Source organism: Phymastichus coffea, unplaced genomic scaffold, assembly GCF_024137745.1.
Source record: "Phymastichus coffea isolate CEN01 unplaced genomic scaffold, Cenicafe_Pcof_1.1 PCOF00002, whole genome shotgun sequence".
In the NCBI taxonomy this organism is placed as follows: Eukaryota; Metazoa; Arthropoda; class Insecta; order Hymenoptera; family Eulophidae; genus Phymastichus; species Phymastichus coffea.
In genome coordinates this window covers 14,129,700-14,156,587 of record NW_026706813.1, presented here as the reverse complement: position 1 = coordinate 14,156,587, position 26,888 = coordinate 14,129,700, and the positions used below count along the sequence as shown (strand labels likewise).

At 38.7% G+C, this 26,888-nt stretch overlaps 1 protein-coding gene across 1 annotated transcript in view; it reads right to left on the bottom strand.

The window, feature by feature from the left end:
* Window positions 1–26,888, bottom strand: part of LOC131663150 (protein wings apart-like) — a 334,256-nt gene that overhangs the window by 112,488 nt on the left and 194,880 nt on the right. The window contains exons 6-7 of the mRNA XM_058933320.1: window positions 3,861–4,085; window positions 3,562–3,784 (exon numbers count right to left, since the gene is read on the bottom strand). Coding sequence (XP_058789303.1) covers window positions 3,562–3,784; window positions 3,861–4,085 — 448 coding nt within the window. The remainder of the gene's footprint in view (window positions 1–3,561; window positions 3,785–3,860; window positions 4,086–26,888) is intronic.

The following is a 26,888-nucleotide window of genomic DNA, read 5'->3' as shown; positions in this document are numbered from 1 at the left end:
TGCTCGAGTCATAGAACACTTCGCGCTATGAGATACTTGGGCTAAATCACATCCTTTTTCCAAGATAGACTTATTGCTCTGGTTATGGGACACTTCACACCATAAGAAACTAGGGCAAAGCCTATCTTTCCTTAATTCCATTCCAAACAATCATATATATTTAATTGCATAAGTTTAATGATCAAATTCAATATTAATATCATTACTTCAATTTCAAATGCATTCTTACTTAATAACGCGAAAGAATATGAGAGTACGAACTAAATACAAATAATAAATAATAAGTAACATTACATGTCATATTTGAAACATAGAACAAATTTGTTCGTGTGCATGTCTTATCAAAACTAAAAACACAAAATTTGTTATGATTTGTAACTTTACTATTCAATTTATATAATTTTTGGCATAATAATAATGTAAATTTGTACGATTTTATGAAGCAATATGGTAGCCTCTATAAATAACACAGGTCGACAAATTTCTCACCGAGAAATGGGACCTTCTATGCCCGAAGGATTTTGGTGCGCTGAATCCGAAATTGACCTGAGAATTAACTCTATACGTCATGTTTTAAAGATATTCTAATCTAAAAGAGCGAAATAACACGGTTTTTTTTACTATATTCGAGGTTATTGTGACATCGTGAATAATTTTTTTTAAGAACGGGTAATACCACCACAACGAAGCACCCTTTCCCTTTAAAATTCATTTTTCAAATTTAAAATAGCTTTTCTTTCATCGAAATATCACTGATTGAGTTTAAGTACTTTCGCAGTTTTGTAACAGCATTAAAACAGCCTACGAGTATATAGCATATGTGAGGCTATAACCCCAAGTTGTAAGTGATTACATTCGATCGAAAAAATGTATACATGGGTTTTTGGGGATGCTGACCACGAATCTGAAGTTATATTTTGCAAATTTAACATGGTGGATCCAATATAGTAAACCAAAAACTTTATATTCGATTAGATTTGAACAAAAAATCTATATATTTATAAAAAGTATGGTATGCCGAAAAATTGGGAAAACCGCATGAGGTTAGTCGTTAAACAAAGGTCATATCCTATGTAACTTTCAACGAGGAACCCATCGGTGACCTCTGATTTTACCTTGACTTCATTTTCAAGGTTATTTCAAGATCAACGTCATTTTTTCATATGGGAACCCTTAATTTTTATACTGGAATCAGAAAGAGCGATAAATTTTACGGGTGGGAACGATTCAAGTCGGAAGATATCGTAACTCCTAATCCTCCTTTTAGCGCTATCCAGGAATAACGACGTGGACGTAGAAGGAATCTGTTCCCTTCGGGGTACTTTTTAATAGTGAGTTCCCCTTGCCTCTCACTTCGGGGTACTTTTTTATTAGTAAGTTCCCCTTGCCTCTCACTTCGGGGTGCTTTTTAATAGTGAGTTCCCCTTGCCTCTCAGTTCGGGGTGCTTTTTAATAGTAAGTTCCCCTTGCCTTTCATGGAAATGAATTTACAACAGATGTTCAAATTGTTATCCAGTCGCTTCTTGACAGTAAACAATCCTATTGTAGAATAATTGGGTTGCATTTTGGATCATCTGCCGTGGAATGGCATTAATTTCTTGAACTATTCTACGTCTTAATTCTTCAAGATTTTGTGGATTACTTCTGTATACCCAATCTTTTAAATACCCCCACAAAAAATTGTCCCAAGGGCTTAAATCTGGAGATCTTGGAATCGAATTACTTATAATTTGGGGTTATAGCCTCACTTATCACGGTGGGTCTGAGCGACATCTAAATAAAAGTGAAAGCAGGTTCCAATTTTTTTGCATATTTTTGCATATTTAATGCAATTTTATTGCATTTTTGCATATAAATATATAAAATTATTTTTTTATTTTTTTTGTTTGATAAAAATTTTTAAAAATCGATTTTTTCAAAAAGGGCTCAGGGATTTTTTTTAATTCTTTCTGGGATCTTCTAATTATTAGTATTTTTACCGAAATATGCAAAAAAATTGGAACCTGCTTTCACTTTTATTTAGATGTCGCTCAGACCCACCGTGTTATGCTATATAGGCTGTTCTAATGTTGTTTAAACACTGAGAAAGTACTTAACCCCAATCAGTGATATCTCGGTGAAAGAAAAAGCTATCTTGAAAAATGAATTTTAAAGGGCAAGAGTGCTCCTTTGTGGTGGTATTACCCGTTTTTGAAAAAAATTATTCACGGTGTCACATAACCTCGAATATAATAAGAAACCGTGTTTTTCGCTCTTTTTGGTTAAAATATATCGAAAACCTTACGTATAGGGTTAATTCTGAGGTCAGATTCGAATTAAACGCACCAAAATCCTTTGGGCACATAAGGCCACGTTTCTGGGCGAGGACTTTCGTTAAATTTTGTCGGCCTGTGTAATTATACAAATTTCTTTAAATTATTATCTCCGCATTAATAACATAGTTTACACTATAGACTTAAAAAAAAAGAAATTTTTAATTATTCTGTAAATAACATGTAAAATGGTAGTTTTAAGTTCGCAAAAGTAGCAAGGAGAGCATGAAACAAGATTTTACGTCTGCACAAATTTGGTATAAATACGCTTTGTCCGTTACAGAGAGCTCTCACTCGTTGACTCACAGCACTACCACCTTGTATTTCGGTTTTTCCATAGAGCGGCTAGATATAAAAATAAAAAAATTAATTCAGCTTAATTCCTGAGGAATTTATTTTACTAAAGGTCCTATGCCAAGCTAACTCCTTTCAATACGAAATCTTAGTAATTCAACTCTTTAGGTTTATTTCCCTCCTAACTAAAAAGAGAATCTAAGACTTCTTTTTTTTCATCTAAAATCGGAATACTAAGTTATGATGAGTCACAAAGCTATCAAACTTACTTTCTTGGTAGTGATGACTATAATTTAATTAGATTTTATAAGATCATTTACAGGTCAAATAATTTTAGTCAATTCCTACAGTAGAGATCTAAACTGTTATATTTATTTAACTATCTTCTATCGATCACGGGTATATTTTCGTTATGTCATGAGGCTTTTTGGTTTATATGCTTGAATGTTTTGACGTAACTTATTTATATCTTTATCTACCGCAAGTTAAACTAAGTGACCTTACAAGATTTGTAATAGCGATAGTGAGATATTACCATTTTTAATCTTTATAATTATTTTGCAATTTTATTTTTTAAGTATAGTAAGTCATTTTTAAGTAACGATCTAGAAGAATAGTGTTGCATGGTGCAGGAGAACTAATAATAACAAATTTATATAATGTGATAAAGTCGAATTGGTTACATAGTTAAACTGAAACTTTTATCCAATAATATGTGAGGATCTACACATCAAGTGTAGTCATTAAAAACATCGATAACAAGTGAAAATTACAAAAAAGAAGTCCAGAGTTGCCGTATTACTAGATTAGTGAAACGGTATCGGAAATTTGGGGTAACTTAGTGCTTAGAAGCAGGTAATTTTCTATCTCAAAATTTTGATTCAATGAAGTGATTAAAATAAGTTAAATTTAACTTATATTTCATGAGTAAAGCATAAAGTAATTGTAAACTTACATAATCCTTTGAATCGATGAGTTAGATTAATAAAAACTTTAACAATTGCAAGTAAACATTCTCCAATAACTGAACCGACTGAATCTTTATTTAAGCATTTGCTTCTTGGATATTTTACTACTTCATGACAACATAATTTATAAATATTAGCCATGATAATTACTAAAAGATTTCTATTGTAGCTGAGCAAGTAAACTTGGTTTTCTTCATTCATATGTGTAACCTGCATCAGAAAACAAATTTGTAAATATAAAAGCTAATAAAGATGAATATTTTCTGTTTGACGGACTCATACACACATTTTCCAATACTCTCAAACACCTATCAACCTTACGTAACTGATCTAAAAGTGATTCATTCCAACCATTCTGTGATATATTATATGAATCAATGTGTCGATAGCATTCTGTGATTGTTTTTATTATATGTTCTAATCCTCCAAGTTCTCGTAGTTCTTCTTTAAACCATTCTCCAGCTCGTTTGGACGTCAAACTTAATAATGTTTCCATTGCTAATTGTCCAACCTATAAGAAGTATATCGGTTAGTTAAAGATTAATATCGGATATTCTTATTAAATTTAGTATTTTAATAAAGGGTACATGATAACGTTGGTAAGAAATAAGGACATTAAGAAATATTTGACATAAAAAAATATATTCCAAATTGGTTTTTGAGCGTTAATGTGAATACAGGACAAGGGAAGCGATCTAAAAGCGCTAAAAAAAAACTATCACACAATTTTATAATATTGTACAAAATCAATCACCAAATAACAACAAATACTAAGACGTTTAATTTGTAGAACCAATAGTTCACAAGATATTAAATACATAAATTTTATAAAAGAATCAGACAACACCGAAGATGACATAGCTGAACCCACCACTGAAAAATACAGGCTCATAGATATAATTTTCAGTAAGTTTTCATTAAAATATACGGTATTACTGGGTAACTACCATGATTACATTATTGGATTATAACAATGATGCATCTGGATTATTGATTCTGCATAGGAAAAGTTATAATATACTGCGATCATGGCATCGAGTGGTTCACTCTAAATAAACATTATAAGTGTCATTAAAAGTGAAATTTTTAGTATTCTATGCGGAATCTGTGATCATATAAATGAAATGATTTCAAATTATAACGCTCGCTCTATAAAAAAATAAAATTTTCTAATACTGAAAATTAGATCAAGATATCTATATATTTACGAGGGTAATGATTCCGATTACGAGGTGGTTTAACCTGTTCAGGTCAGGTTAAAGGTCAATTAACGGTCTAATTCGCAGAATTCATCAAAGCTAACTTAAGATAGTGGGTCTATAGGGTTTTCGGATTGCTGAATCAGAATCTGGGGTCATTTTAACTCTTCACGGACATATTCAAGGTCAAATCCGTAGAATTCATCAAAACTAACTTAAGATATTAGTCTATAGGTTATTTCGGGTAGCTGAATTCAAATCCGGAGTAATTTTAAACCTTCAAGATTATGTTAAAGCTCATTTCAAAGTCAAATTCGCCAAATTCATCAAAAATGACTTGTGAGTCTACAGGGTTTTCGGTGCGATCGTAAATCCAATTCCGTGATCAGTTTAAATTTATCATTTCATATTAAAGGTCATTTCAAGGTCAAATACACAGAATTCATTGAATACAACTTGTTATAACGGGTCTATAAGTTTTTCGAATAGCTGATTTTGTATTTGGGGTCGGTTCGACTATTAGGTAAGTTTTAAATTCATTTCAATGTCTCCGACATAAATAGTCAAAGACAGCTAGACACTTGCTTGTTCCACACTTGCTCCACAATTGTTTTTCTATCTCGAAAATGTGTTTCCCATTGTATTTTTCATTGCTGAACACGAATCTGAAATTAAATTGTTTCGACAACTTAAAAGTTCGACAAAATTTGATACGCGGAAACAGAAAAAGTCACCCTACTGTTTTCGCGTTTCCTGGACGCGAGTTTGAAGTCAATTGTCATCACAGCTGACATGACAACTGCTAACTGTCAAATTAGCAATTTGACTTTAGATTCGGGGTCAACGACAAAAAATTCAATGGAAAAAACTTTTTTTGGAAAAAACATGATGCTTTCAAAATTTTTTAGAGCCGAAATCGACGGTCATAAGATTTTTGCTCTTCCATGATCATAATAAACTACAGTGCGACCTCAGAAAAGCTGCGAACGAAGCGAGGATCAAGTAAAAATTCTGATGATACCGAGGTTTAGGCGAAGAGGGTAGACGTGCGCTAAGCTACTGTGAGAAAAAGGTCACATATAGCAGAGGCTCGGGGAGAAAAAGTAGACGAGCAGGGCGCGGCCTTAGCAATAGGCAGGAGGAAGCTGGGACTTGATTAAGCAGGTCAGATGAGCGCAGTGGTGACTGAAAATACGACAAGCGAAGCAACGGCGCTGGGAAGATAGCAGACGAGCCCAGTGCTGTTCGGGAAAAGTCAAAGGAGCCGAGCGCTGGTCTGATGAGGGCGGACGAGCCCAGTGCTGCTCTAAAAAGGAGCGAACGATCCTAGTGTTGCTACGATAAAGGGGTATGAGTCCAGTGCGGAAATGTAAAAAGGCAGATTAGCGAGGGCAACGTTAAAAAGTGTAGACGAACGAAGGGCTGCGTCTAGAAGGGCAGACGGGCAGAAGGCTACGTCAGAATAGGACGGCCGAGCGGAGGGCTCATTGATGTAGGGCAGACGAGTAGAGACCTAGGTCACAATATGACGAATGAGTGGAGGGCTGCGTCCAAAAGGGCAGACGATGAGAGGGCTATGTTAAAACAGGACAGACGAGCGGAGGGCTGTGTAAAATGGGGAAGACGGGCGGAGGGCTGCGTCATAAAGGGCAGACGAGCAGAGGGCTGCGTCGAAATTAGACGGACGGTGGGAGGTATTCTTCGAAAAAAGACGGACGAGTGGAGGGCAAGGTGTAATAAGACGGACGAGCGGAGGGCAGAGTATAAAAAGAGGGACGAGCGGAGGGCTGGGTGAAATAAGACGGACGAGCTGGGAGCGACGTCGAAATGTGACGGACGAGCGGAGGGCTATGTCGGAAAAGGTAAACGAGCTGTGGGCTTGATGAAATAGGGCACACGAGCGGAGGGCTGTGTGAAATAGGGCGGACACGTAGAGCGCCATGTCTAAAAGGGCAGACAAGCTGAGGCCTGGGTGTAAATGGACGGACGCGCGGGGGGTTGCGTTCAGAAGGGTAGACGAGCACAGGGCTATGTCCGTGTCCGAGTCCGGAAAAGAGTGCAGATGCGTTGTGCTGAATGGAAAAAACGGCAGAGGAAGCGGTTGCATAGATTGTAGCCAGTCGAACATGGAGAGGCCTAGCAAAAGATTCAAGCAGTGCGGACTCAAAAAAATTGGCGAAGGAGCCCAGTGCTGCTTTAGTAAGGGGTCAGTCGGAGTGAGGGTGCGGAAAAAAGCTTAGGCAAATGCAGTGCTGACTGGGAATAACGGCACATAAAAGCAAGGGCGCTAGTTGTAGGCTAGCCGAGCAGGGGGGTGGCCTTGGAAAAGGGTCAGGCTAAGTCGGGCTCGAATAAGAAGGTGGTCGAGCCCATTTCTTCTCTGGAAATGGCCAATCGAGCATAGTGTTAACTTGGATTGACAGTTAACGACGAGCAATAACAACAGGCGGCTTGGGGACAAGATAAGGCGGTCATAGTAGGGTCTTAGGAATGTGTTCGACGGAGCAAGGGCGAGGAAATGATCCCAGACGACCACATCGCTAACTAGAAATTATATCAAACGGAACGGGTTCTCGGAAAAAGAGGACGGATGTGCCTAATGCAGGTTTGAAATAGAGTTAGACGAAGTTGGGTTCGGAAAAGAGAGCGGACGAGGCCATTCTGACTTGGAGAAAGAGTTAGCCGAAGCAGAGTCTCAAAAAATAGGGTGGGGCGAGTATAGTTTAAGGAGATGGGAAGGTAGATCAACGACTCGGAAAAAAAAGCAGTCAACCTCAGGGCGGTCTCAGAAGTGTGTCAAATATATAGAGATTTGTGTGAAGGGCAGATGTGCTCAGTGCTGCTTGATAGAAGAGTCAGAGTCAAACATGGACTTTGGTAGAAAGGCAAAGGAGCACAGTGTGGCTGGTTTAGCCGTACAAGACGTGAAGATAATATTGAAAAGACAAAAGCAACGGGCGGAACAGGTAATGCAACAGACCAAAGGTAAGCCGTGGTATAAGTGTCAATGATCAAGAGTTTGATGTAGTCGATGTTTTGGGAAATATGGGAAAGGAAGGACGAGAGCGGAAAAAAAGGTCGAATAACGAGAACGGTCTCACCACCCTACGCTTATTTAACCGTTCGTCAGTTGACATTCTGTCACCTCACACATAATTATTTGTTTTGATTCCAGTTTTAGAAGTTGAACGAGTAAATTATCACTCTTCTTTTTAATTATTTATCTAATTACCTCAATTCTAGAAAAAATTTTTCATAAGTCCACTTATTGATAACTGTTTGTGATGAACTCAGTGGTGTATGAAAATTTAAATAATTGAGGCCTGTATTGAGAACAACCAAAATAGCTAAGGGAGATGATTGAAAAAACAGATTTATATAACAAATCATCTTTATTTACACAGAGTATAACGTTTTATCGAATTATTCGAATTTCGTCTACTATTAGGCTGACTAGTTTTTAGTAAAACCTTAGTAGAAAAGAAAAAATATAAAAAACATGTAAATTCATATCTTCCAATCCGGATCGTTGCCAACGTCGTCATCATCTTCATCCATACTATCATCAGCCTCACCGTCTTTGCTGCCATCATTTTCACCATCGTTGTTCATATCATCATCATCATCTTCTCCATTTTCATCATTGCCATCAACATCAACATCATCACCATTCTCGTCCTCCTCCTCAACAACATCATAATCACCATTACCACCATCATCACCATTACCACCATCATTACCATCCAAGCATTGTTCGAAATGCCTCCCCTGTTGCTGAATACACAAAATAGCTCTACGTCTTATCTGATGTGTAGCTGCATGTATTTTTTCGGGTTCTAGATGCTGGGCGTGATGTTGGATTCTTTGTATCATGTCATTTGGGTCATTGAGGCTGCCATTGTGATAAACTGCTTCTTTGGATGTCCTTCAGTAAAAGTAGTCCAATGGGTTCAAATCAGGAGATCTTGCTGACCAGCGTACTGGACCATTATTGCCTATCCAATGACCGCCATATACCTTGAAGAATTAAAATATTTTATAAGCGATTTTAATATACCTGCGTAAAATTTGTTATGAAACCAATAATTTTTCTAGCCGACAGTTGTACATGCAGGTGCATGTACAGACATATACATATTTGGTTTCTAGCGCTGTACTGTGAATGCACTCTCACATGCTCCCCGAAGTATATTAATGAAGCCGTGTTGGTTTTAAAACTTCTGTAGACTAAAGTAGTACGAGTAATCAAAATACTGGCAGCATACGTAGAGATTAAAAATTCTATATTCAAAATAGAGTTGAAATAAAAGGGAAAGAGGAGGAGAGCGGATTTTAATTGAGATTTGAGAATCATTGAGCGACGGAAATAAAACTCGTCAAGTATGATACAAAGTAGAAAATTTTCATAAGGCTATCTGCCCTAGAACGACTTTTATATTTTTATAAAGAATAATATAAAAGTAATTAAATTTCCTTTCAAGTCAGAGCAATTTTCCCTTCAGCAAATAATTGGCATAAAGCCACGACAAAATTATCCTACATGAAATTTCAGAGCGTTAAGACTTTCATTAGGAGAAATCGCGTAATACAATTTTTGGTAAGGAAGGGTAAAGCAGGCAGAATAAGTGAATAAACAGTTGTACAAAAGAAATGCTTTATTCGAGAGAAAGCCTTTGGCGTCCGCGTCACGGAAGAGACTAGAGCGAATTGAGCGGCAACGCCGCTAGCCGCCAAGAGAGAGCGAGACGTGTAGTCATGCACATGCGCAGAGCAAAATAGGTGAGATGCTTTTACATATTTCCAACAACAATGTATACTATAATAATTACCTGATCAAGATAATTCCTTACATTCGCAGCAGTATGTGCAGGTGCACCGTCAAGCATGAAAATAAGATTTTCTTGCAGTTCTTCTGGCATACCATCTTCATCAAGCAATCCTGGAAGTATATCCTGCAGGAACTCAAGGTAATTTTCAGCGTTTAATGGGTTTGGAAGTTGTAACGGACCAATAACTTGATTACCAATCAAGCCTGTCCACATATTGACTGAAAACCGATTTTGAAATCGATCTGGAAATAATGAACAAAATTTATAAATTTTTCAGTTTATAGCACATTTTGATAGATGTTTGGCGAGGCAAGACATCTCCTATCCACGCATATGTCGTATTGTGTTTTTTGAGACAACGTGAGCGAAGCGAGTCATACTGTACAAAGAATTGCAGTTTGATAATTTAACCATATTATTTACAAAAAGTAATATTTATGTTAGTATTTTGATCTTTTATGATTGCATTTGTTATTTCGTTTTTTCTCTTTTACGTGCCCACAATCTTAAGGCTATTAAAGGAAAATTTGACTGAAAAATACTTGAGGAATTGTATACATTTGTACTACGAAATAAAGTATCAGTGCATGATAATTTTTAAAAACAGCGAATGAACATCTCGCTTGACAAAAAATTGTTGCTCTTATATAGTCTTTCGCACTTATAGATGCATATACGAACTACATTCTCTTCGTGATTTAGATTAATACTCATAATAATGTATGAACTGTGAATCAGTTTTGACTTTATCGTCCCATTGTTTAAATGTGTGTGGAGGACGTGCTTTATCTGTTGATCTACTTGGTTAAAACTTTCAGTTTTTCCTCAGCATCAATAAAATAATTTAGTTCAACTGTCGCGCGGCTGCCGCTTAACTGCAGCGCCGAATTTCGATTTTTATGGCGCGCCCGCAATAAATGAAAAATGCTTTGCGCTCTCGCTAATCCCTTGTTGTTAGCGACAAAACACGTCTCATCACCCTGCTTTCCCGTTGGTTCTCAGCTACCCTTTTCACGGACTTCGTGGGTGGGAATCACCTTCCCCCGATGCCCAAGGGAAGCGTCTTCGCTCAGGTATGACGAGTGAATCGTCACTCGCGCTAGAACTGTCGACACGCTTATATCTCTACTCTCTGCGAGATGCGCGGTCTTTGCGTAGACTAAGTCTCTACTGTGACAAGAATCATTCTTCCTTTGTCACCAATTACTTTGCGGGAGTGAGGCACTTTCGCTCAAAATAATTGAGGGAGAAAAGAGAGGATAGGTCATAAATAAGTTATACAATAACATGAATCAAATTAAACTTACAACCTATTATTATTAATCATTATTCAAACTAAACATACGCGTGCATAACATAGTCTAATTATTAACCAACTAACTACAAAATATAACAGTAAACTACTTATAATATTCACAAATAAATATTTCGCATTTCATCCTAATACCTAATCGCGCACTTAACCTATTACAAACTTACTTAAAAACTACGCGAACCAATACCGGATAAATTGCCTGGCACGTGGGCGCCTGGACGATTCGCCGGTCGCAACTTATACTACTATAAATTAAACTTAAGCGCGAACCGGTCATCGCATCACTAGAGAGAGAGAGAGAGAGAGAGTGTAGAGAGAAAGAAGAAAAGAAGTCTTAACCTTTATTCACTGCTCCTCGCAACGTCGAGAATTTTGAGCGATGTGCTGCCGCAGGAAGTACTGGTCGTCGTTGCTGGTCAGATCGTTGCTAGCTGCTGGCTACTGTCGCTGACCAAGTATTTGCAGGCGACATTGACTCTCATTGCAGGTGGGGCTGGCTGTAGTCGCAGACAAAGCTGTTGCCGGTAGGGTTGACTTTCCTCTCAGCTATACCAAACTGTACTCTCTGCACTCTAGCAGGACTAGGCTTCGACTCTCTGCACTCTAGCAGGACTAGGCTTCGATTCCCTCGCGCACTTATTCTCGCGCTCATCTCGCAGCTGCTCAGCGGCTCTCGTTCCTCTCCCTACCTTGACCTATTAGTTAGGCGGCACGCGACGCACCGCTTATCGGTCACGCGTCGCGCGCCTGCCTATCCCTGCATGGACCTAGTACTCTCTCTCTCTCTCTCTCTCTCTTTCTCTCTCTCTCTGTCTCTCTCTCTCTGTCTCTCTCTCTCTCTCTTTTTCTCACTCTCTCCGCGCTCCTCAACTTTTTCTTGTGCTCAACTGCGCTGGCCCGTCCTTGGCGCTGAAACAAAAAAGACCAAGTGTTAGGCGCATACTTTAATGCGCCCAACGTTGGTCAACACGCCTTGCCGAGTGGAGGAGGGAGAAACGCAGACGAGAGACTGGCACACGGCCTGCTCTCGTCATACTGCTATTAAGTGTTTGTAGTAGTTAGTCTACTTTTAATAAAACATCAAGTTTTCCTTTACACTTGAATCATCGCTATATTTATTTAATATATTCACCCACCAAACGGACCTCAATTGGTGACCCCGACGTGATTTAAAAAGGTGAACGCGGTGAAATGACAACTTTACGTAAAATTTTTCGTAATCGTTCAGTGTTTGTGTATAGTGTAACCAACGCTTGTGAAAATGACTTTGACCAACGGTGTCGAAGGCGGTGGTATTTCCCGACAAGTAGTGAATGTGCACGCAGCACGACACTTTCGTGCGCCGCCATTTATGGAGAAAAAAATAAAAATGTGGTTTTTGCTACTCGAGGCACAGTTTGTCTCCTGCTCTATTACAGATAACAACCTCAAGTATTGTCATACCCTCTCGAGTTTGACTGAAAAAGCTATTGATCAAGTCGAAGATATCCTGAAGGATGAAAACAGGTACACAAACCTCAAAACGAAAATGATCGATCGTCTCACCGAGTCAGACAGTTCGCGAGTCCGCAAGCTTATGGAAAGCGAGCAGATGGGTGATAGAAAGCCTTCCGAGTTTTTTCGCAGTCTCAAGTCGCTTGCCACCTCAAACATTACCGAAGACTTCACCATACAGGTATGGAAAACGCGCTTGCAGTCGCAGTTGCAGACAGTTTTAGCAGCTTCTAGCGAGACGGACGTGGTGAAGATTTTGAAGCTCGCCGACGCTATGCATGAAGTGAAACGCACGACGAGCAAACAGGTCAACGCTGTCGATAATTATTCTGCACTGTCTGAGCAGATCAAGAGGTTGGTTATGCCAATAAACGCGATAGCACAAGGATATGGTTGTAGCCGCTCACGTACACGCGGCGAGCAGCAGATCGGAAGCAAACGCGACAATACGCCAGCACCCGGTGCAAACGATCGACTCTGCTACTACCACCGAAAATTTAAAGAGAATGCAACTAAATGCCGCAGAGGTTGCACGTGGACGGGAAACGATGCGCTCCGTCAGTGAACATGGCGAGCACCGACGGCTGCACGCAACGCCGAGTTTACGTCACAGACTTTAACATAAACAGATTTTTTCTCATCGACACCGGTGCTGATGTGTGCGTGTACCTGCGAAAATGGTTATCTAAGAAGGTGAAATTAAGTGAGTACCAACTTTTCGCGGCGAATGGATCAAAAATCAATACTTACGGGTGTGTGCCTTTCAACTTGAATTTGTCTCTATGTCGCGAGTTCAAGTGGCCTTTCATTATTGCCGATGTAAGTGCCGCGATAATCGGCCTAGACTTTTTTTTGCACTTTGGTTTATTGATAGATCCGAAAAATAAGACTTTGATCGATAAAACAACCGGCTTATCAACGCGTGGATGCGCCAGCAATGGTAACGAGACAGCCTCCGTAAAAACTGTGACCGGTGAATCGGAGTACTATAAGCTCGTTGCAAAATATCCGGACTTGACGCGACCGCCGATCTTTCGTAAAGGATTAATTAAGCGTCGAGTGCAGCATCACATAAAGACCACGCCCGGCCCACCTGTACACGCCAAGCCTCGTCGTCTCGACACCGACCGTCTGAAGGCAGTTAAGGCTGAATTCGACGTGTGGCTGTAGCAGGAAGTAATACGGCCTTCCAAGAGCCCTTGGTCAACGCCTATCCACGTCGTAGCCAAGAAGGATGGAGGCCTACGACCGTGTGGCGACTACTGCGCTCTCAACGCGCGCACCATCCTCGAAAGGTATACCCCACCGCACATCGAAGATTTCGCGCAAAATCTCCATGGGAAGAAGGTATTTTCGAAAGTTGATTTAATCCGTGCTTTTAATCAAATACCTATAGCGCCCGAGGATATCGAAAAAGCCGTGCTTGTAACGCCATTTGGTCTATTCGAGCCTACGATGTTGATGTTCCGGTTAAGTAATGCAGCACAAACATGTCAGCGTTTCGTCGACGAAATCGTTCGCGGATTAGACTTTGTATACCTGTAGGCTTTAAGCCAATGAAAGAACGCGTTAATGATATTTTGAAATTTACTTTGCTAAATTCTATTAGAGGTTTACGTCGTTATCTCGGAATGTTCAATTATTATCGAAGATTTGTTCTTCGCGCTGCAGAAATCTTTTGAACTTTCAACTTTTGAACACTTGCAACTTTTGAACGATCTCTTGAAAGGATCGAAAACAGGCAAAGGATCAAAAAAAGGCAATGAGCCCGTCAAGTGGACCGAAGAAGCACGCGCCGCTTTTACGAATTCGAAAAACGTTCTCGCGAACGCCGCTCTGCTCGCGCACCCCGCACCTAGTGCACCCATTAGTATTGTCGTCGACGCTTCGAACTTTGCTATTGGCGGTGCACTGCAGCAACTCGTGAATAATGCTTGGCAACCACTCGCTTTCTACACTAAATCATTAACGTCAATCGAACGTAAGTACAGCATGTATGATCGCGAGTTATATGCTACCTATCGCTCCGTTAAACGTTTTCGACACATGGTTGAACATAGACCGTTCACGATTTTTACTGATCATAAACCGATAACTTTTGCTTTCCATCAGAATTTAGATAAATGTTCTCCGCGTCAATTTAGACATCTCGACTACATTTCACAATTTACTACTGATATTAAGCACATTAAAGGCGAGGAAAACGTGGTAGCCAATGCATTATCACGCGTTGAAACAATTGCATCATCAGTAGATCACGACTCACTTGCTTCCGCTCAAAAAGCCGATCCAGAACTATGCGAGTTCCTCAATTCAGAAAAATACGTACTTAAACTCAAAAAAGTGTATTTTCCGGAACAAAACGTGCATTTATACTGCGATGTTGCGACCGATGCCGTACGACCCTTCGTATCTGCGACTCTGCGCCGTGCCGTGTTTAATTCTCTACACAGTCTATCTCATCCAGTTATGCGCGCTACTCAGAAGCTCGTCACTTCACATTTTGTTTGGCCGTCGATGACCAAAGATTGTAAAGCATGGACGCGTGCATGCGTTTCGTGCCAGCGATGCAAAGTTACTCGACACGTTTCCGCGCCCGTTCAAAAATTTGAGCAATTAGCTAATCGATTTGAGCACATTCACATCGACATTATTACAATGAGTCAAGATTTTCGATACTGTTTCACGTGCATCGATCGCTTTACTCGCTGGCCCGAAGTTGTTCCTATGGCCGATATGGAAGCCTCTTCTGTCGCGAAAGCTTTGCTGTCGACCTGGATCGCTCGCTTTGGCGTTCCCGCGCGTATTACAACCGATCAAGGACACCAATTCGAATCCGCACTATTTGCTGAATTATGTAAATTGTTAGGTACGAAGCGCATTCGTACGACAAGTTATCACCCGCAAAGCAACGGTCTGGCCGCTATCAAATGCCACGACGGCGACGATTGGGTATCCGTTTTACCGAATGTTTTACTTGGCATCCGTCGTACCATTAAGGAAAACCTCGGAGCTACGGCAGCCGAGCTCGTTTACGACGCCGGTTTACGCCTTCCAGCGGAATTTTTCACAACGAACATTGATCAAAATCCAACATCTAGTTTCGTCGATAACCTGAAAAAACGTGTCAATGATGTTAAACCTTCACCCTTACGTTGACACGGCAAGAAAAAAGTATTTATTTTTAAGAAGTGTCAACTTCGCCGTATGTTTTTCTACGTAACGACGCCGTCCGCGGCCCGTCGGAAACTACCTACGACGGCCCGTATAAAGTCATAGAGCGCAATGATAAATCCTTTTTAATTGATATTAACGGTAAAAAGGTCTATCTGTCGATAGACTCAGGCCCCTTTTCACTGTAAGTAGCGACGTAGAAAAATTTGTTGAAAACGAACAACGGCGCACCGAAGACGACGACGATTATGACATTATAATCGAATGTAACCGCGATATTGTCACGCCACTGATTCAGGCTCCTTCTGCACTTCCTAATCAGCCGCAGCCAGGACCTTCGAATGCAAACGGCGATAACAATGTGGAACCTAGACGCTCTGGCCATAAATTTCCATTACCAGACTGCTTTCAAGCTAGATTTAAGTAGGCTAAGCTTATTATACGTTTATACATTTTTTTTTTCTTCTTCCTTCTCTTCTTTTCTTATATATGCGCTGATGTATCTTTATGTATCTTTCACGTATATTATTTTTTTTTTCTTTATTTGAATATGTAGCGTTATCACTGGTAAGGGGGCGTGTGGCGGACGTGCTTTATCTGTTGATCTACTTGGTTAAAACTTTCAGTTTTTCCCCAGCATCAATAAAATAATTTAGTTCAGCTGTCGCGCGGCTGCCGCTTAACTGCCGCGCCGAATTTCGATTTTTATGGCGCGCCCGCAATAAATGAAAATTGCTTTGCGTTCTCGCTAATCCCCTGTTGTTAGCGACAAAACACGTCTCATCACCCTGCTTTTCCGTTGGTCCTCAGCTACCCTTTTCACGGACTTCGTGGGTGAGACTTACCTTCCCCCGATGCCCAAGGAAAGCGTCTTCCCTGAGGTATGACGAGTGAATCGTCACTCGCGCTAGAACTGCCGACACGCTTACATCTCTAGAGATGCGCGGTCTTTGCGTAGACTAAGTCTCTACTATTAAGTATTTGTAGTAGTTAGTCTACTTTAATAAAACATCAAGATTTCCTTTACACTTAAATCATCGCTATATTTATTTAATATATTCACCCACCAAACGGACCTCCATGTGGATAAACTGAAAAAGCAATTCGAACGAACTAAATAACGTTTTCATTAATAATTGTTTATAGACCTATAAATACAAATTTTATTTCGATACAGAAAAATTTTTTTGTCAATCGCTAGAGATCGTAGACTGTTTTTTTTTTATAAATCATAACTAACGCACCCAATGACAAATTCACGGCCGGATCCCGGTACGGAGACCCCGTATTCCAAAATAAACTGCTGATCCCATTAAAATTTCCCTATGTGTGTGCGTGTATTATTGGAAGAAAGTTTATTTTTATTATACTCGTAATAATATACTTTTAGATATATCTTTTTAACATTTTCGGTTTTCCAAACGCAAAGAAGCGACTTGGGGTACCATTGCTTTTTGAAGTGTGCGCAGAGTCGCGTCTTCGTGCAGGGGGTATAGAAAAAGTGTTTGAAAAATGCTTAAAAAAATGTTTATTATTAAGCGTATCTAAAAATAAATTTTTTTTCAATAGAAGACGCACACGCATAGGAAAATTTTCATGAGATTGATTTTTTTTAGAATATGGGGTCTTTAAAACTATTCAAAACACTTACCTTCCCTAGCCACATGCGGATTTTCATGAGCCCACTGATGCTCATTGTGCTGATTAAACATTCCCTTCCGTACGTATGTTGATTCGTCCGTCCAGAGAATTCGATCCATAAAGCCTGGATCAGCATCTATTTCATTCAGCAAGAATTGACAGAATGCAATCTCTTTCATCTGTTTTGAGAATGTATAAGTAATATTCAAAATAACCATCGTGTATAATTATCTATGCTACTTAGAAAAATTGAGAGATTCTATGAATACGAATTAACAAAATTTCTTGATTAGAATTTTACATAAGAGTTTAGCTTGAAAGCTAAAAAATGTGTTCTTTTTAAAGTAAAGTAACCGAGGTATTTTATTTGAATATACGTCTTTTGATAGCCCAAATTTCTAAAAAAATTCATAAATTTCTAATAGACATAGATCATTTTGAAGAAAGAAAAATCGAGTAGGCAATCCATGTTTAACAAACAGATTCCTATAAAATCCAATACATTCATCAATTAATTTTTTTTGTAAATTTTACTTGAGAAAAACTGTTTTTAGACTATAGTAGGTTATTTTAAACTAACTACTACTTCAAAACTTGAATAAACTTTCTATCAAATAATTAAAAATGGATTTTTTTCAAATTTTCTTCGGCCGAATTGTTTTAAATTTATTAAGATACAGACCAAAACTAAATAAGTTATCAAACAAACTATTCTATTTATAACTTAATTTAAATAAGTAACCCTACTTTTTTTTGTCATTTATTTCTTATAAAAATCATTCTAACTCATGGTCATCAAAGATTACTAGATAAACAAAACGACGAAGTTACTCCTATCGGTTTGAAAATGATGGTCAGATGATCTCCGTGAAAAATGAATGGTAATAAAATGCAATGAAGCTTGAGATCTTTCGTGTCGATCAATTTGCCAACAATCTATTGGGATAATTGACAAATTTGGGACAGCAAAAGGAAAGAAAAAAACACGGATTTCTGAGCTGATTTCGAGACTATAGCTACTTTGCCTATTTGCCATTTGGTGAAAAAAGCTTAAACTACTGCAAAAAACTCATCTCATAGTTTAAGATTTGATTCGAGAAATTGCAGGAAAATTTTCCAAGAAATTTCGAATCGTTTATTTCTAAATTACACATTCTAAAAAAATTAGTTCTTAAAATGATGTTGAAGTTTGTTTCGCTGCAGAGCAACGATTTTTTTTTATTTAGGATATAGCCGCTATTTCGTGTCAAAATTTAATGGGCGTATCAAAAATAGTAAAACTGCATGAAATTTTCAAATATACAATCTTTGCGATTTCATATTTTGAATATTTAAAAATTTAGTTGAGATCGCTATGACCAAAGTTGGCAACTTGCGATTTCGAGTGACACGCCCTTCTTCAGGAAAATCACGAGGCCGAGTTTGCGTTTTCCCTTAATTTCACGATTCGATCTTGCATTGTTAGAGGATATTACAAAAATTGTAGTTGCAAAATGAACATGTATACCGAGTTTTATCAAGACATCTTGTAAATTCTAAAAATGCCAATGGTTAACAGACATACAACAATAATAGCGAAAAATATACCTTATTTCAAATGTTTTGTAAGCTTAAAATAACTATCAGATAGTCAGTAAACCGAAAAAAAAGTTTTAATTTACTACAACACAAAAAGTCCCAACAGGAAATAAAATTAGACGTCAAATTGTGGAAATAAAAATTTTTTTAGGCAGTGAACTTGGAAAAAAATGAAAATGGACAACTTGAAAAAACGATTGTGAAAGCTTCTTACGAATTCCAGTTGAACTACAATCTTAAACGATCGTTCTATTTCGGTGTAGAACAATTACATCTATCGAATACAAAAAAAAAAATCGACCCGAAAACTGCAGAAATAAAAAAGTTAGAGGGAAAAAAAAAATTTTTCGACAAAACCCTGTACAATGCTTCCTCTTCAAGGAAGCAAAACTGCAGTAACAGCCATAAAATAATAAAAGAAATCTATATTTTCATGTATAACTTACGAAGTTCCTGAACGGCTCTGTAGTGATATGCGTGTTGTCCATCATCCCGCATGACTCTTTATGCCATACTGTACGTACATATGACTCCTAGATTTTCAGAGACTTCACGGGCAGCTACACGCAAACTCTTCGTGGTTCTCTTCGAAAACTTCAACGATCGGCTCATGCAGTTGATTTCGCAGCTCGCGTGGACGACCTCCATCTGCATTCGTCACCGCCACACAACCAGTATTTCTTAACCTCCGAACTGTGGTGTCGATGGTTCGGGGGTTAACTAGCCTTCCGTGTTGTGCCGACCATAGTTCAGCAGCTCGTCGAGATCTTTCAAGCCCAGGCCCAGCCTCACCAAAATAAATCACCATGTTTACGTACTCGTCAATCGTGAATTGACCAGCCATTCTGTTGCCCACGATGGAAGTCGCGCTCGCGCCGTAATCGTCGACATACAAATTGATTTTCGTTAGAAAAAACTGAAGACAAAAACAAATGCGTCTCTCCGTGGTCATTTTCGAATTCTTTCTTTAATTTTGAAGTTTTTTGGTTTGTAAGTTCCTTACCGTGTCAACATTACACATATCAAGTGTCGCATTAGCGGCACGCAGGCGAGTAGGAATGAAATGTCTATGAAGCCTGGCCGCAACGGACACTATAATACAATAAGTTGGCTAAAGTGGGTGTGGACAAAAATGTAGAGTTGAATTACTTCATATCAATTGTACAGTGATATGCCCGCATCACTTATAACAATCACAATTTATTTTTCCGTTGACGTACATCAGGATATTTCACTGGCTTATGAAAATATTTTGATGGAAAAATCAACATGACAGCGAATAACTCACAGGACCGTAATGATTAATTTATTTCTTGCAAGAAAATTAATTATAAATTATTTGACTCACAGGTCAAGGTTTTACCACGTTTCCAATTAATTAACGAAAAAATAATATGACATAACGTGGTAAAGTTATAGTCTCGTGAAAATAAAACATGAATAAAAAATTATTTATTGATTTATGCATCTATAGACATGTATGGAAAGTCCTAACTGTGTACCAAAATGTTATAGTATAACGTGAAAATTATTAAAGCAATGACAATAACTCGCATAAGTAAACTTGGAGGTTGCGGGAGTAACGCCTCAGCGTCAGTCAGCGAACGACGATGATGGTTTTAAACTTTTATTTCGACAGGCATGTCATTATCGTGTGTCGTTCATATTTTGTTCATTTATACATGATAATTTGAAACCATATGTAACGAAGCTTTCCATTAGTTTCGTCTCGATAAATAAATTTAGAATTGCTTGTAGAATTGTGTTAGTTTCGATTCAATAATTAGGTAATCAGTAACCTGACCTCAGCGTGTCACAGCCACATCGCTCGCAACGAGTCGGTGCGAATGGGGCGCTTCGGTTTATTATTTATTGCAGGCTTGTTGTTTATTAAGTGCCAAGAGACGTCAATCATATTTTTTTGTAGAAAAGTACAGGGAACAAGATGGTATAAAAATTGTTTAAACCCATACGGTCAAGCTACGAGAAAAATGCATTTAAAAAAAGGTAATAACTTAAAAAAAAAATTATAATTATTGATTAATTGCAAACGCGCATCACTCCATGCGCTAATTTGGACGCTTTTCTTTCTCTGTGCCACACGTTCTGCAGTTTTGCAGCTACAACTCGCAAAACAACTAGGCACATAATATATGTATTAGTTATTAAAATATGAATAGCTTTTCTAGGCTTTTATCAGAAAAAAATCGTTTTATAAGGGTCTTCTTCTATATTCCCAAGCTTCCTTTGTTCTTTGTATATCGAGTTGTATATCGTTTAAAATAAAAATTTGTAACACTATTTCCAGCTTGCAATATTGGTTCTGAACAACTTCAATAGTATATGCAGAAGAGAGAGAAAGTGAGTGAGTACTAGGTAGGAACAAGGAAGTGTATGTTGTTTAGAGGTTCTATATACAGAGAAGAGTCGCAGCTTTTTATCCCCCGGATTAGGGAAGAGACCGCACCTAATCGGCATAAAAACCCCAGTCACAAGTGGGGAAAAGCCTTTTAAATGCGGCAACTTTATTGATAAAAATTACAACCAAAGAAAACGCAAACGTCGAAATAAGTCCGGCGCAGAGGCGTCACTCGCCTTTGGGCTCTCGCCGTATGATACCGTACAACTTTCCGCGTATGTGCGCGCGTAATTCGGTGGATCATCCGGTCCACTTACCGCTTGCCTCAGGACTCGTGAGAGAGGGAGAGAGATAGAGAAAGTGCCTCCGAGATATAAGGCGCGGTGTAGCCCGGACGTCTCGGGAACGGGGACAGCCCTCGCTACAGCGTCGCCTGAGTAAATTGGTGGGCACAGAGCCGCGTGAAAAAAAAAGATATCCGAGCATACTCAACGGCATTTGAAAGAAGAAAACTCATACTTTAATTTGATGTATACAGTTTTTGAAAAAAAATTTCTTTTCTTTGCTACATAACCTCAAATATAGGCAAAAATCGCGTTTTTTGCACTTTAAGGTTAGGATATCTCGAAAACCGGAGCCACCAGAGTAATTCTGACCTCGGATTCGGATTCAGCGCGCAAAAAACCTTCGGAAAACTATACTCGGGTTCTTGGTAAAATTTTTTGTCGGCCTGTGTTATTTAATAATGATTTTCAATGGAAATCGCGATTCTAACTTCGTAGACGGTTTTCATAATATTTATTCTTTCTTGGCATCGTTTTCGAAAACGATCTCTCAATTATTAAAGATTTTACACTCTATCAATTCGTTTTGTTTATTTTGCTCTTCGTAAGAGCCTGTATATAAGCAACTTACTTTGTTATTTTTTTCGATTAATATTTCAACGGAAAAAAACACTGAAAAAATTCATCCTGACGTGGAATACTTTCAAGTTTAACATATAAAAAAAGTCAGACAGTTTTCTTTCTCTAATCTTCGAAAATTCTAAAGCTTTATTCGCAGCTTCCCTATTCGTAATGTGAATATTACATTTTTTTTTTCAGTTTGTATAGTCAACATAACATAAACCAAGATCCAAGAAATATTGGTTTGCACAAGACAGTATGGGCATTAGAAAAAATATATGGCTGCAAGTTATCTGCGAATGATCCTTGGGTGAACGTTTTCAGAAACTAGTTGAGAAGAGAAGGAAAAAATATAGATGCACTCCTCTCCTTTCAAAATTCTCATGGCGTCGTCACACAAGATGATGTACTCCAGATACAAAATTATATTCCTGTATGTCTTAACAGAACTATGGGAACAAAAAAGGCAAAGAAGCAATCGGCTGGACCCTCACTGGTCGAAGAGGATCGGTAACAATTTACGAATTGCAAAAAGCACGCACCCAAACACTCCCGCGGAACGAATTGCAAAAAGCACGCACCCAAGACACTCAAAATTGTCAAAAAATGCACTTTTTTGAATAATGGTATTGAAAAAAAAATGTTCAATGCTAGAGCTTCCGGCCTTTTTTCGCCTTAGTGCTTAGCATTTATAGGGACAGAAAATACTCGTGAACATTAAAAAAGTAACTAGTAACTACATTTTTTCCTTTTTTAAATGAAAAAAGTCCTATTTTTTATAACCTATTCACCGGTTTTGCCCTTGTTCAGCTGTTGGTAAGTGATAGGTATGCGCTTATTCTGAATTTCATGAACATCAAATACTATTTTCATAACTTATGATAGATGATTTCCATGTATTTTTTAATGTAGAATACGATGGTGCTTTTGATGATGGGACACTCACCAACGACTCAAGAAGGGCAAAATCGCTAATAATTTTTAACAAATATGACATTGCGTTACGCCCGGGTTTTGGGCATTAACGCAGGCACGATCGCGGAGATAAGCGAGATGGTGAGCACTGATTCTACGCTCGCCGCTGCTGCTCCGGCGGCGGTGTTGTTGCTCTCGTCCTGGGTGGCGCAAAGGTCCTTGTGCTGCCGCGGCTAGCGGTGTGGGTCAGCGAACATGAGCCCGAGCGGGATGAGGACGGTGTGTGTAGATTGAAAATGAGCAGGGGTGCAAGTATTCTGTACTGGCACGTGGTCGCCCTAACTCGGCTGCAAGGTTCGCAAGCTCAGCGTGATCGAGCTCGGGGCAACAGGAGCTGCGAGGCGAAATAGCTCTAGGGACAGCTAACGGTTGCCCGGAGGTGCAGGACTCGACCACGGGGGCGGCTTTGGAGCTGCGAGGCTGTGCTCTAGCGTCAGTTCCAGGCCACCCGGAGAGTGGTGAGTCCCACGAGGAACTGACATTTATGGGGCGCGCGAGGCGTTAAGTAACTAAAGACTCCACTCTCGGGAAGTTCCCTTCTCGAGTTAAAACTTCGGCTACTCGTGGTCCCTGAAAAAGTGTTCAGCCTGCACAAATCAGCTCTCAACCTTTTGGACACGAGCCGAAGAGTAGGCGGGAGCGTTGCGTGATAGGGTTGCGTATGTACACGGCCGTAGCTCGAGTTTCCCACTTGCGTGCGTGCGCGCGCGCGTGTGTGTGTGTGTATGTGTGTGTGAGTGTGTGCCTTGTCTGAGAGAGAGATAAAAGGGGGCGTAAACGTAGAGCAGCACTCAGCTTATCGCAGATCATGTATGCAACTTGATTGTAAAATAAAATTGTATAGGAGGGCGTGCCCGTGTCAACATTTTATTTAAAAACGCAGAAAAAAAGTTGCCAGTTACTTTTCAACTTTTCACGAGTATTTTTTTAAGCAATAAGGCATAAAAGTCCGGAAGCTGAAGCGTTAAAAACATTTATTTCAATGCCATTCTTCAGAAAAGTTAAATTTTTTGTAAATTTCGTTATGTGCCTGCACGCACGTATACACACAAACTATAATCTCAATCATAACTGAAAATGATTCCTCTATTTTATAATTATTTTCTCTTTTTACAATCAGTGAAACATCAAGTGCGTCTAGTGCTGATATGTCTCAAAAAGAAAATAATTTTCCGGATCCTCCATCACCTCCCACACTCATAAAAGTCAGTAGAAAGAGAATCCAGTCACCTCCAAAAAATTTCTCTAAAAACAATATAAATCCGTAAGCTCACGAGTATTTTTTAACCCTATAAATATTAAATAGAATTATAAAAAAATTCAAGAAGCTCTATTAATACACCATCTTCTCTACCATCTGCTACCGCGGTTAGAAGTGAAATCAGCACATCGGGTCTTTCGCAATCGCCTATACTAAGTATGGGGAGAAGAAGACGTAGAAAAATTATATCTTCATTGAGCAATGTATCCCAGTTGTGTTCTTTGGCAACGGAGCAGCGCAGCAACGCTGATTTTGATTATGATGGTCGATCTTTGTAAGGCATCAGTGAACTACTAAGCGATATTCGAGTTGCATACGCCGGACGTCGAGTGAAGAATACTCAATAGTCTCTACGCGCGGTTTCTCGTTTTCGATTCGGTCGTGAAAAATGAAATACTGATGGCTTGAACAAAAAAAAAGTAAGAAATATTCTTCGTAAATTTCTGTTTTTACAATCTTTATTTCGTAGTTTTGTTTCTTCATACAAAATTATAACTTCAAAAGTACTAATGAACAAACGTAAGACTACAAATAGGTATTCTAAATTTCCAGAAAAGATAATTTTTTTCATTTTTTCATTACACATTGATTGTTGACGCTTTAAGAATACGGATATCAATTTTGAACTTTAATTTTCATAAGAAAAAACTTAAAAATGCCTTTATGAATAAACGCGTTGTGCCCTCAGCCGACGTCACCGAATTATTCATAAAAGCGTTTCAATAATTTTATCTTGTAAAAACTAAAATTCCTAAATTAATGTGCGTATTTGTACTACTGTGGGCAAAAAGTAAGGTGAATTTGTTTGTAAAATGAAAAATCTTTATTTATTCTTCTACATCAATGTCATCCCCTTCGAAGTAACCCCTCCCGATAAAATACACTTATGCCAACGTTTTTTCCAATCCTCGAAACATGCCAAATAGTCCCTTTCCGGTATAGCCATCAGCGCCTTCTTCGATTCAGCTCTTATCTCCTCAATCGACTCGAAACGCGTTCCCCGGAGTGGTCTCTTGAGTTTTGGGAATAGCCAGAAGTCACACGGAGCCAAATCAGGCGAATACGGTGGTTGCGGAACGATATGCGTCTAATTTTTGGCGAAATGGTCACGAAGAACGAGTGAACGAATTAAGCGTTTTCGGTACCAAACGAGATTTGACTTTTCGTAGGCCCAAATGGTCTTTCAAAATTGTTTTCACAGATCCTTCTGATACTCCGATCATATCAGTAAGGTCTCTAACAGTCAACCGACGATTTTCGAGCACTAATTCCTTCACTTTATTGACGTGTTGGTCATCTGTTGACGTCGATGGTCGTCCGGAGCGCTCCAAGTCATCAACACGTTCTCGACCCTCTTTGAAGTCTTTGTACCACTTATAAACATTTTTCTGTGACATGGTAGAATCACCAAAGGCCTTCCGCAACATCCTCAACGTTTCCGCAGCCGAAATTTCATTCCGCAAACAAAATTTGATGGCACTTCTTTGCTCAATTAAATCAGACATTGTAAAAATCGAAACATGCACTCTTGGTCGTTTGGTAAACACAAGCGTAAATATATTACTGATGATGACATTGACATGAAATTTGACCCAGATGTCATTCGCAGTCCTACCAACTCAAGAAAAAAAGAACTAGCCCGAAATGTTAAGCCCGCGAAGTTTAAATTGAAAATTCACCTTACTTTTTGCCCACAGTAGTAAGTGTTAACAAACAATTTACTAATGAAAAAATCTGCTTTTTTAAAAATTTTAATTTACTTCTGTTGCTTGTAGTTTTTATATCAATACTTTGAGATTACAATTTTGTTGAGAAAAAAAATTGATAAAAAAATTTCATAGAAGACTATGAAAAAGTAGAATCTACGACATAAGAGTATATCTCCCTTTTTTTGGTTCAGCCTAATAGCGATTTATTTTTTACAAGGAAGTTGAACACGAAAGACCGCGGAAAATGCATTTATTTCCTCGTATAAACACTAACGTGTAACCATCTCATTGACGACCATGGACTGCATCTCGAACGTTGTTTTAGTGATTATGGTGAGGATAATACTTATTAGGCAATGATCGTTTTTTATGTTGTTTTATAGAAGACAGTCGCTTTCACGTATCAACACTTTGGACAACGAATCCTTGCCACCTGAAGGAATGCAATTGCCAGCTTCGATCAACTCCAATCCTTTGAGGACTAATGCACCAATCGAGAGTCTCTCTACAAATTTTCATGAAAATGGAATAATTGATACGGAACCAGCCAAAGTAATGCCAATAGAGTTTCAGTCGGTCTCGAAGTGAAAATTGAGACCTTTGTTTATTGCTGCGAAGAAACTATTCTACCAAAAATATCGACTCAGGACTTTTTTCAGCTCAAAATACTAAAAATAAGTTTTGATTTTCTTTGTCACAAGTTTCAAAATATCAATTGTACACCTAATAAGGACATACAAACACAAAGCTATATTTTTTTTTTAAATTCAGCTCTGCCACGCTTTTCTTGAATTTTTTAGTTTGAAACATAGGTTAGGCCTTAAAATAATTAAAAAAAAATGTTTTAGACATCAAGCATGGCGGATCCATCATTG